The 13,085-nt window shown below is 40.9% G+C and overlaps 1 protein-coding gene across 1 annotated transcript in view; it reads left to right on the top strand.

Annotated features, from left to right (window-relative positions):
* Positions 1–13,085, top strand: part of smad2 (SMAD family member 2) — a gene marked incomplete in the record, with an annotated part of 18,359 nt that overhangs the window by 634 nt on the left and 4,640 nt on the right. The window contains 9 exon segments of the mRNA XM_035668052.1: positions 2,022–2,551; positions 7,215–7,304; positions 8,078–8,271; positions 8,540–8,674; positions 8,815–8,889; positions 9,173–9,226; positions 9,474–9,686; positions 9,990–10,127; positions 10,966–11,110. Of these exon segments, the coding sequence (XP_035523945.1) occupies positions 2,295–2,551; positions 7,215–7,304; positions 8,078–8,271; positions 8,540–8,674; positions 8,815–8,889; positions 9,173–9,226; positions 9,474–9,686; positions 9,990–10,127; positions 10,966–11,110 (1,301 nt within the window).

The following is a 13,085-nucleotide window of genomic DNA, read 5'->3' as shown; positions in this document are numbered from 1 at the left end:
TCAACCTGCAGCAAAAAGGAATAACCACAATCATAAATTCAAGTGATCCCTTATTTTGCTTAATAACCCCGGAGTATAGTATTTTACTTTCACACTATGTGTCTTCCATCCTTCTCCTATCGTGGCATCAACGCCTGTTCCCTGGAGCAGTTCTTAATGTACTGTGTGCTGACTGTAGTGGATAGCATGCTTGAATGTTTTGACAGAATGGAGCAACTGCAGGTAGTAAAGTTTAAGACTGTAGTTAATTATTTGCAGGAATGATCTGCCTCCTTCTGAGAGCCATTCATACCCTGGCACTATTAGTAAGCAGTCCAAGGGTTAAGCCTGTGAAATGAATTCTTAGAAGGAGCTTGGACTTTCAGAGTAGCATGCCGAGGACAGTCATCCCTTCTTCCCTGGCAGCAGGGTTGAGAGATATGCATCACCGAGCGGTTCTAACTGTATTTATTTGCCCCGTTGGTCGGATCTGCGAAGTCTTTTGAGAGGGCCGGGTCCACAGAAAAGGATAAGTACTCAAATTTGGTAATAATTAAGTTGGAGTATTCTCCGTAGATCGGCGGCGTGTTCCCCCGTTAGACTGGAGAATGGATCTTGGCAATAAAATGAGAGCTATAATATAGTTTAAGGTATAAATGCAAGTCAGAGCTCATGTCAGTGCCCAGAACTTGATGTTTAGTGTGTGTTGGCGCCATTGAATTCCTCATGTCACCTGCTGTTTTCAGCACCGTTGCCTGTCCGATTCTGAATTCCAAAACAATGAACTGCTCACCTTGGATAGTCCAATAACAAGATCTGTGAAACCTAAAAAGGGGTTGCAGTTGGTGTGAATGGGTCAGCGTGTTTCGTCTGACAAGGCTTTAAGTCCTTGCTCCCGAGCAGGGTTTAACACGGCCCGACACTGGGTTTCGATAATGGGATAAGTTTACTTTAGGATTAGTGTATGCATTTCTCTCTTCTCAGTAATAAAGATGCTTGAACGTGACTATAAATTGTAAGTTGTCTTCAATGTGTTTTTAAAGATTGACCAAATAAATCAAGGAAGCCATATGTTGTGACACAACCCCCTCGCCTTTTGGAGTAAAATAATTATATATACAAGTATGCACATATACAGTGATTTGTTACAGCTGTATGAACGGCATCTGTAAGGTTAAGCACCTGACCTGTGACCCAACAGTCCAGTACAAATGGTGAAATGCTGGGTGATGGTGATTGATACGTGTGTCACCCTGTCGTTTTTGTAAATAAAGGATCAATCTGTTCACTGTAACAATCACTAAAGTTGTCCGAAATGTAGAGAAAAGTAGAACTGTATCAAAACTGGCGTATAAATGTGACATTTAAACAGATTACATCAACACATTTGAAATTGAGATGATCAAAGTAATACTAAATTCAGTGTTTCAATATACGCCATGGACAATTTCCGTATTTGTCTGAATTCTGTTAAGATATGTCGTATATAAGGAATTATCGCCCCCAGGATCAATAAAGTAACCGATACATCAAGCACCCCCTAAAAGAGAGAAGGTCTTTGCGTTAAAGGATGGAAATAAGTAAGTGGCTTTGCAAGATGGCACAACCCGTTTGTGCAAACAGAATAGCTTAATTTTGTAATCGAAAAGGGTGTGTTTCAAATACACATAAAAAATGGGCATGAGTGTGTTCATCAGAGGTCAACCAACAGAGAAACGAGCGCTGAATATGAAACAGCATCAGTTAACGTGTGCAGGGTGTGTAGCGCTATGACTACCAGACTGGCTGATGCACACAGAACTGTGCATGGTGGGAGAGTTAGCAGCAGGGGGTTATGGTAGATATGGTGGTTATGGCTCAGGGCAGAAAAACTGTTCACCATTCTGGATGTGTGGGCATAATTGATGTCATCGTTTCAGAGGAAAATGTTATGCAATGAGTATTTCATTAGACTTTTCATCTTCTTCATCTTCTGAACTGTCTTACTCTTTGTGTTGGCAAGTGTTGATGGGAGCTTTCTTTTCCCCCCCTCTGTTTCTCAGGTTTCTTCAGATGTACTCCTCTCCGCTCCCTGTCTGATCATTTTGTAGATCATCATATTTGCTCAAGACTAATGCCTTAGTTCTGACTAGACATTAAGGAATACATTTATTCTGTGTATATATAGTTTTTTTTGAAATCTCCAGTAGGAATTCAGACAACAACCCTTCACCCGTATCACCCTCCTTCCCCTCTCCCTTTTTCTCTTTACGTCAGATTACGAGGGTCATCAAAGCAAACTTAAGACACACAAAAACATACACACACAGGCCACCATGTCCTCCATCCTTCCCTTCACTCCCCCGGTAGTTAAACGTCTCCTGGGGTGGAAGAAGACTCCAGCTGGGAGTGGAGGAGCAGGGGGAGGAATTGGAGGAGTAGGGGAGCAGAATGGAGGAGGACAGGAGGACAAATGGTGTGAAAAAGCTGTGAAGAGCCTGGTGAAGAAGCTGAAGAAGACCGGGCAGCTGGATGAGCTGGAGAAAGCCATCAGCACGCAGAACAGCAACACAAAGTGTGTCACCATACCCAGGTGAGATGAGGACACACACACACACACACACACACACACACATACACATCCTGTTTTTTTTGTTTTTTTTTTCCTTTCTGGTTGTCTTATACATTTGTACACACACATATAACATAGTTATTGTCACAAGGAATAATAAGAACCACATCTGCCACGATATACTGTCTCTCCCACTCATACACGTTTGTAGTTTTGTCATACTACAGGCAGATTGATTGATTAAGAACCAACATGTTTGATTGATACATATGTATATATATGTCTTACATTTTTAATGATCAAAACCAATTGATTAACTGGCAGTTTTTTTCAGCAGTAACATACTTCAAATCGAGCTCACACTCACACTGGTGTGCACTGGCATACCACAATACCACCGATACAGATCAGTACAACGAGATGTGTAAACACACATGAAAGTAAGAACGGGGGTAACAGTCACACCACAAGGGTGCAGAAAGAGTCTCTGTTGTGCAACAACAGGGCCACTTCCCCAATCGGTTGTTCCATAGGTTAGCAAGGCAGCAGAAGTGAAACCTGATTGGAGGAAACAGATGTCCCACACATACCAACCAAACTTGCTTTGCATTGAGCTTCTATATGCAGAACGCATATCCGTGCATTCACGTTGCATGCAGCGTTGTTGATTGTTTGCTCTGTTCAGGTGTGACTGGCTCTGATCGTGCCTGTGCTGTAGTGTTTTGCAGCTACAAAATTCTGAACCGCCAAACCTTGTTTCGGTATTGCCTTTCATCTCATTACGTGATTAGATAGGTCGACGTAGCTTGTTATAAGGTGCTACTGAGATTAAGATCACAGTAATTGAATCAAAAGGAATTCAATGATTTGAGAGTTTATCATAGGCACTAACATTTGGTGACATTCTAAGACATTTTGTTATGTATTCAAATAGTTTAGGTGTAGAGATGCACTAATGCTTTACTTCGGTACTCGACATTGGTTGCTCCACTTAATAAAGTACTTGCTGCCTTAATCTGAACAAGTTCTATTGGTGCACCTCTAATGGCTGTTTCGCATGGCGTTATGTGTTTACAGTGGGCTTTTATGCACACATCATCCCCCTCAGTCACACAGACTGTTTTATATTATAGTGAAGGTTGTCTAAGATCTGTAACAAAACAGTAGGAAGAAGAAATAGTAAAAAGAGTATTGATATTAAATAAAAGCAGCGCACAGCTGTGTTGAAGTTGAATAGTTTGTGCATCCAAACCTGCTAATACTGTAGATACTTAGCCTGAATGGTTACAGGTCATGTGTCTTTGAGTATAGATTTCTCCTGTGTCGCATGACTACCTACACGGGCCAAGTCACCAGACCAGGTGAAACCTTATCATGACAAAGGTGGCAAAGTCAGGGGAGCCCCATGAGAAGCATGTGATTAACGTCAATCAATCCACTGAGGTTCAGCAGAAAGGGGAGATAACTCGGCTGCTCTGTGAAGATTTTATGAGCTTCCCTTCTCAGATTTTCTGTGTAATATACCCCCTCTCTTCTTTCCCTTTGAGTTTCCTTTAATTATAAACTATCAATAATAGAATTGGTCCCTGCAAAGAAATGGTCTTTTCTTATGCTACACTCCACACCCATGTCAGCCACAAATCCGCTCACCTGGAGCTGACAGGGGATTTAGTGTCCCGCTCAAAGACACTTTGAGAGCCGCTTGTTTTTAAAATGGTGTCTTTCGCTGAAGAATGCTATTTCTCGTCACACCACCACCCTAAGTCCACAGGTTAATCTGACAGATAGGACTAACCGTGGGAAGAAGACTTCATTTCCCCCCTGGATTACACTGGATATTACCCTGGGAATACCGGGATCCAGACAACAATCGGATAGTGTATTAACAGAATTGTATGGACCTCTATCTATGCTAGAAGCTGGAGAGGTGGCAAGAAAAATAAACATGGCCCTGTTAGCAGAGGTGTTGCAAATATACTGTGTACCCATTTGTGTGTGTTTACATTTCCTTTATCATGGAAGGGTCTCGAGTGATGTCAAATGGTGATGTAGCAGGTGGGTGGATAGTTTCTCTCTACTGTACTGTATTGCTGTCTGATGGCATATCTACTGACGTCACCAGGCCTTCATGAATGCTGTGTAGATGTACACCTTGCTTTGAATTATATGGTAAATGGACTGTACTTATATAGCGCATTTCTAATCTTCGGACCACTCAAAGCGCCGTAAAATACATGCCACATTCACCCACCTCACCTTAGTGGTCAACCCGAAGTTATAAAGAAGGTCAGTGCAGGTCAGTGGAGCAAGTAAGTTTACTAAGTAAAGTATGAAGCAGGGCAGTGCTAGAATACCATGAAAGCTCAAACGAGTACATGAAAACATAGAGTAGATATTGAGCCAGAATGACTACACAGCAGCATATTTACTGCATATATGTTATATACTGTGTGCTGAACAGTATATCTGAAACTGGTCTCATTGTTGAAGAAGAAGTGGGCAGTAGTAGGAGGAATACTGTAAATAGAAAATGGGTAAAAAGGAAACGTGAGGCTAAACTGTCTGATGGCAGGCCTCTCTCTGTTTCTTCACTCTGAGGAATGTAGGCTAGGTAGTAGCTTCTGAAGTGGTACTGATAAGGTGATGGTGGTTCTTAGACATTCACTTGAATACTGCTGCTGTCTTCAATCTCTTTTTTTTTATCTCAGGATTTCAGGGTTTGGACCATACAACCGACATCCTTTCAACTATACAATGAGTCATATCACCTTTTTGTATGGCGTTACTTGATTGTGCTAAACCAGTCGGTTAGGAAGGCAATTATTTGGTACACAAATAAATGAAAATACTTGATGAAGATGTTTTTGCTCACTGTTAACTTAGTGTCACAGGGCTCAATAAAAACACAGATTGTTATTAAGGGACAGGTAGCCTGTCCTGTGTTCATCAGAGTTTAAACACTGGAATTAGTGAGTTTAAACCGATGGTTGTCTAAAGAAAGTGTTTTTGGTTACCATATATTTTCACAGATTGATGCTGGCTTGGATGAAATAGCTACATAATAGGGGCAACCCTGCCATTAAATCGTAGGTCCGGATGTACTACTTGACAGTGCTAGTGTTAGTGTTAGTTGTCGGGAGATAGCCTCCAGGCCTTCGATGCATAGCTCACTTCCTACAGTGAAGTGAGGTTGATAAAAGTCTATGATAAATCGCTCTGGCTCTTGCATTCGTCGTTTTGGTTTTTTTCTTTCGGGTGGTGGAGGATGTCAGGGCAGTGTCTTGATGATTGTCCAGAGATAGCAGCTGTAGGGCTTGGTAGATTTCAGTTTGAGTGGAGGTAAGTAATGTGATAGAGGAAAAGCACAACATATATATAGTATCCTTGTTTAGTAAGAAGGTTTTTGAAAGACACTGTAGAGATTGTACTGGCGACCTTTAAAGGACCATTATGTAGAATTTAGTGGCATTGAGTGTTAAAGTTGCAGACTGAAACTAACTGAACACTGTTTACATCTGTTATTGATGACCTCGGATTAAGAACAGGCTGTGTGGAAACATGGTGGTTTAATATGACTGACTCCATGGAACGCTCCATGTGGGGTCTGTAGATAAAAATGTATCATTCTAAGGTTATGAAAACACAACGATTCCTATATTCATGTGATTTATACACTAATAAAAATATACCGATGAATATTATACTCCATTTCTCCCAATAGATCCTCCTTTTACATCCTGTTACACACTGGACCTTTTTAAGTGAGAATGGAAGAAGGCAAGACATGAGCTGTGTCTGGAGATACAGTATAGATGGGGTTTGATGTTGTAGAACTGTTAGGCTGATCAGTGTTGAGATAGCAGGTCTTGTACAGACAGGTCTGGCAATTACTTTGCTCTGATCAGACAACAGAATCCCCTCTCCTCCTCTTCTCTTCTCTTCTCTGATCCAAGCTTTAAAGAGCAAGTTAGAAATGTTTGGGGTGTGTTCTTTCTTCATACACACCCTTTTGTATTTTCTATACACACATTTGTGTTGTATCTGTTTTTTTTATGTCACGTCTTGACACATTTGTCTATTGAATTTCTTTATTTCCCCATTCACATATCATTGTTGTATAAATGCATATTTCCTGTTTGCTTCACATGACACTTCCCATGTCTGAGAAATAATATGCAGAAATGTGAATCATGTGTATGTGTACAGATATTATGTCAGGCATTGCAGGAGGTTATTTAACCTAAAGCCTTAAAAACAAGTAAAATGATCAGATGTGTGAGTATGATCACATATGTGAGCAGGAAAAAGAATTCATCTGGCATCACCTCCCAGCTAAAAGTTTTAACAGGCAGCCATAATTCAATCCTATATACCTCCTGCATGTTTGCACCACATCAGTGTCTGACCAATTTGTCACATGATCATGTGTCATCCAGTTAGTGTCTCTTATTGAAAAGCTCAAGGGCGGATCTTTTTACTTCCTTTCCTTTGTGCCAATAAGAGACCAACTGTACATGTTTGTGATTTCATCCTACTAATTTGGAAAGAAACGCCTCATGTTTACCATCTGTTTTCTTTTATTTTTATCCTTTTTGCACTTGTCCTCTGTGTGTGTTTGTATGTATGCATGTCTTGTGTGTGTGTGTGTGTGTGTGTGTGTGTGTGTGCGTTTGTGTGTCTGTAGTAATTGCTCAGATCTGTGGGGTCTAGGCTCAGGCCACACGATAGAGCAGTGGGACTCTACAGGCATGTACGGATACCCTGACCATGGCAGGTGAATATACTCACATGCACTCAAACACACAATGAGTCCACAATCGCTATTACATCTCTACTTTCCTGCAAACATTATGCAGGAAAAACATGTTCATCTATCCTTCTGTAATCTACAGTATCACTGCACACTGGCTTGTGTGCCCAGTTCTCCTTTATTAAGCATCGGATGACTTTGAGACTGTAATGTAATCGGCTTTCATAATACAACCTCATCACTGCCTTTAGTGCAATAATGCTTTATGTAATACAGGCAATAAGAAAACAATGGACAGAATCTATTGCATTAAGCACATAATGAGTTATGTTCACTGCTCATGCTATCAGATTAGGTGGTACTATTAATTACCCTTCAAAATACATTTATGAAGATGAGTTTAATGGTGATTTCCATAAAGACAATAATTAAAGTGTACAATGAAAGTACTTTTTTTTGTCAAACTAAGTTAGTAAATTATTGGAGCAGAAAAGATGAATGTGTTTTGTTTTTGCACTAGTTTCAGAGCGGTAGTTTCAGAGATCACTGTGACTGTGTAATGGCTCTTTTCAACTGTGCTGATGAATTTCAAAAGCAAGGTTTAGCCATAAAACATAACCAATGCTCTGAACTCCACTGGTTGATGCATTAGTGACCTTCCTTATTTACTCCTTTTTTATTTTGATATTTCATTGGTGCACACTAAAAACTAAAGCACAAACGTCTTTAAGAATCCCTCCTGTCAAGTCGTGGGAACATCACTGAGCTGTTGGCTATCCTCTCTTCCAACCTCTCAGGTCACTGGACGGGCGTCTTCAGGTGTCCCATCGTAAGGGCCTGCCCCACGTCATCTACTGCCGCCTGTGGAGATGGCCCGACCTTCACAGCCACCACGAGCTGAGGGCTATTGACGCCTGCCAGTATGCCTTCAACCTCAAAAAGGATGAAGTGTGTGTCAATCCCTACCATTACCAGAGAGTGGAGACGCCTGGTAATGATCCTTGAGCATTGTGTTTCTGCTACATAGTTTTTACTACTTAGTACTTCTGACTGTGATCTTCAAGGTGCCCTCTATTAAGTCTACAGTCACGGTCGTCACGGCAGCTGATGTTTCATTATCACTTGTATTTTTGCCAGTTTGTGTAGTGTTTATTTTTCTCAGTTTTCTTGTGTTTGTATGACGCAGAATACATTAAATTATACAATTTTAGATTTGTATAGCAAATTTGCCTGTTAGCGAAACTTCCTCTTCTCTGCAGTGTTGCCTCCGGTGTTGGTGCCACGCCACACAGAGATTCTGACAGAGCTTCCACCTCTAGATGATTTTACAAACTCCATTCCTGAAAACACCAATTTCCCTGCTGGCATAGACCCTCCTAATAACTATATACCAGGTCTGTATGCAAGGCAGGAACTTGTTTTTGTTTTGTTCTTTTACACAAAGAACTCAGTCTTTCTGATTATGTGCAGCAGTGTGTTGTTTAAAATGTATTCTTATTGCATGTTTGCGTTGTTGTGTGTGTCTTTTTTACAGAGACCCCTCCGCCTGGCTATATCAGTGAAGATGGAGAGACCAGCGACCAGCAGATGAATCAAAGTATGGAAACAGGTAGACTAGTTGAGTGTTGTGCTAGTGTACATGCTGCTGTGTATCTCACTGGTTGGAGAAGGACTTAGAATAAGGGTTAGAAGATCAGTTTTGGCAACTTAAAATCATTCTACAGACAAACATGATACATGACACATACATCATAGCAGCAGTGAACATAAACAATACAAACACTAACACCAACAACAGCACAATTTACGTACTTGCAATACATACATACATACATATTCATAATACATCTAATACAGATCTTAAAAAGGTAACATGATTTTTTTTCTCTCAGGCTCACCAGCAGAAATGTCACCAAGCACCCTATCACCTGTCAGTCATGGCCTGGGTAAGACTGCTTTATTTGTATAGCTTTGTCACTTTTCTTCAAATTTACTGCAAGTCGATATATAGCTCTTGAAAGTAAAATCAGATGTGTGTGAGTTGTTGTCTGTGATTTATTGGAGAGCCAAGGTAGTTCTAATAATGGGAATAGTGTCATATTGAAAATGGACCAAAAACATATAATCTTTCACCAGAAAAATCAATTTGGATAATAGAAAATATAAAATGTTTCCTCCTTGATTTCTTTTCAGACCTTCAGCCTGTTACCTACAGTGAACCAGCTTTCTGGTGCTCGATAGCCTACTATGAGCTAAACCAGCGGGTCGGAGAGACGTTTCATGCCTCTCAGCCGTCTCTGACAGTCGACGGCTTCACCGACCCCTCCAACTCTGAACGCTTCTGTCTAGGGCTTCTCAGCAATGTCAACAGGAACGCAACTGTTGAAATGACAAGGAGACATATAGGTACAAGCACACACACTGTACACACTGAGATTTACAGTAATTGCTAGTCTGAGTTGTGAGTTAATTCTATCTTTACAGAGAAGGAAACATGTAACAATTATGGTAGTTTTAGGGATCATAACATTTCATGGCTCAAGATGTCAAGCTTATGGGAATTATAGTAGTTTTTGCATTACAAGATTATTAAGTTAATTTTATTATGGACATACTGCTGAATAAACATTATATTTTCTATGGCACAAAATTAAGAATTTCTTCTTGCTCTCTTTTATCTTCACATTTTTCCTGTGTCACACTCTGCAGGTCGTGGTGTGAGGTTGTATTACATCGGAGGGGAGGTGTTTGCCGAGTGCCTCAGTGACAGTGCCATTTTTGTCCAGAGTCCCAACTGCAACCAGCGATACGGCTGGCACCCTGCCACAGTCTGCAAGATACCACCAGGTTTATACACATGAATAGTGTTTCTTCATTTTTCCTTTTTGCCAAATGGGTGCTGTACATCTGGCAAAAAGACTCCTTCCTAGATTGCCTAGGAGATATACTGTAATAATGATTTGAGTTGAGTTTTATCTGGCAGCTTGGATCCATATGAGGAATCAGTATCACCAAACAAAACTCTGTTTGTACATAATAGCTTACAGATGAATATAAAACTGGATTGTGGAACATGACCTTTCTTTTCACCTGATATTGATAAAAGTGAAGCTTGAGGAAGAGTGCTAATGCCCTCCATATTGTGACAGCTTTTCTCAGACTCTCACCCACACACACTGACTCATCTGTACCCGTGTAAGTTTGAACATTTCATTCCTGGCCAAATGAGCAGTGTGAACAGTATCATTACTGAGGCACAGAATTGTACAGAAAGGAAACAAGGATCTTGTAGACATTCAGGGGTCGGACTTGTCAGCCCCGCAGAGAATAATCACCAACATGTAATACGCCCACGCCTCACAACGTCTCTGCATGATGCTTTTAGGTTGTGTTCACAAAAATGGCAAAGTGGAATCACCAGTTTTGAAAATACCCATTATTGTAAAGTAATTCATAGAACACTTTTTGATTTTTGTTTTTTTTAAACACATTCATAAAATTCAGACTTTTCAGGGATAGAACAAAAAATCCTATTCTATTGCTGTACTCAGTATTTCAGTCCACCTTCTCTACCAAGACATAGAGAAAGCTTCTCTATGTCCGAATAAACCCCATCTGTTAGTGATGACCAGCCTATGCCTCACACCTCCTTTTTTCCCTCCTTTTTTCCCTCCTTTTTTTTTAGGCTGTAATCTGAAGATTTTTAACAACCAGGAGTTTGCTGCACTGCTGGCCCAGTCAGTCAATCAGGGGTTTGAGGCAGTCTACCAACTAACCAGGATGTGCACCATCAGAATGAGTTTCGTCAAGGGCTGGGGAGCAGAGTACAGGTAACTTACACTCTCAAGCACATCATTCTCTCTTTTACTATCATCCATGTTGAATGGAGGGCTGTAGGTGTCTGACCAGACCAGAGAGTGGCACAGTAAAATTCATTAATGCATCCTCGTGAAAGAAGTCATGCTTTTATTTTATTTATTGAACCTTTAGGCAAGATATTAAGACCCAATTTGGCTTATTGACATATAGACGATTAGCAGGCAGTGGCTACAGTTGTTTGTCGCAAAATGAACATGAAGTGGACGGTTCTGTTGACATGCTTACTTGGCAGAGCAGTATTACATTAAGTTGGATGGTATGACACAGCAATTATAATGCAGCTTCCTCCAGTTTGAATACCCTCCATATTCGGAAGGTTGATCAATTTACTTAACCCCTGTGTGTGACTCCACTGACCGCAGTGATTCCATTGAAATGTATTGATTTTGATTTTGAAATCTTGCTGATATAAATGCTGCAGTGACAAGCTTAACAGCAGTTATCTGTCTCTGGGCACTGTGGCTCTTAGGTCTACCCTTTCTTGGTTAGGGTGTAACTTTCGTGTAATAGGAATCAGAGATTATTTGAGTTCTATATTCACTTTAACAAGCTTAAGTGGAAAGAAAAACATCAGCTATAATATGCTGACAGCCCTGGGCAGGTTTGCTTGCAGCTCAAAAAAACAGAACGCAAGCAGCCTACGCAAGTGACCTACGCCATTATGAGCATTTATACATTGTGCACTAATGTGCACAATGTATAAATGATAACACAGCCAAAAATGTAGTTGGTGGCGGGGTTTCTATGTGTTGAGTTTCGACTGAAACTGAAACTCTCCTTTGTCTCTCTCCTCAATCTGTCCTGCGTTTTCCTTGTTTATTTTTTGCCCTGCCGCCTGTCAAACAAAATGTTGAAGGGTATACGAGGGGACAGACAAGAGCATGTCATGCAGCGAGGCAGCGTCGCATGTGCGCTTTTTTGTCTGTGTATGTGCGTCACGACACACTTCTCTGAGAAAGAATATGAGCATTTGAAGAGGGGGATTCTCAAACCGCAGTATAAACTCATCTGCCTTTACATTTCTGGGGAGGTGCACATCAGGCTATGGCATACCCACGATTTGATGCAGAAGTATAAATCACACTTAAGCCTGCACTGGCTGAGGTCATGTTGGTCCAGCTAGAGCCCAGCAAAGCCTGCAGACTCTCCAAATGCTGTTTAGTGCAAACAGCAACTGTACCGTCTGCCATGAATACGGACTCACAAGCTGATGTCATATTCCCTCAGCTTAATGGGCCGAACCTAAACAAAACTAAACATTTTGTAGCCTCATCTTTGAGAAAAAGACACAACTGCTTAAACCTTGTATCAATACCCGTGTATCAATAGTTTTACAATTACAATCAATTTTGGAAAAATGACTCAAGCCTCAGAGCCAGATCTGGCATTGTACCCAACAGGTTACATGGTCTAAACAAAATAGAGTTTACAGAGTACGAATCACTACTCAGGTTATATCTTCTGACATGATAAAACCTGACACCATTTCATTTGGCAAATAGGGCAAATGTATTTTATGGGACTTCAGTTAAGGAGGATGGAATTCTCCTTTGTCGTGTCTCCCCCACTTTGTAATTAAGGTAAACAGATGCAGGTGCACCTTCATATAGAATTGAGGAAGTGACGATGTACATTATGTAAACAAGTGTTTGAAAAGGTAAAAGGTTTGTGCATGTTCTCATCTGTGCTGCATGCGTATAATCTCCATTATATTCCTCCTTTTGTTGTAAAATGTCAGATTACAGGGCATTTGTCTGTATCTCTGTGTCTGTGGCCCTCCAACCATCCATCCAGCAAACATCTGTTCTGCTTTTGGCTCTGCTTTGTGTTGTACCCTCCCAGGAGCCAGACAGCAGCGTTTTTGTGGGGTTTTTTTGGCTTGTCCTCACTGGCCAGGGTTAAGCCGCTGTGTGGCCTGTCTGGTTA

Source organism: Morone saxatilis, unplaced genomic scaffold (assembly GCF_004916995.1).
Source record: "Morone saxatilis isolate NCDOM2014 unplaced genomic scaffold, NCSU_SB_2.0 Contig21, whole genome shotgun sequence".
Taxonomy (NCBI): Eukaryota; Metazoa; Chordata; class Actinopteri; family Moronidae; genus Morone; species Morone saxatilis.
This window is presented reverse-complemented; position numbering and strand designations above follow the sequence as displayed.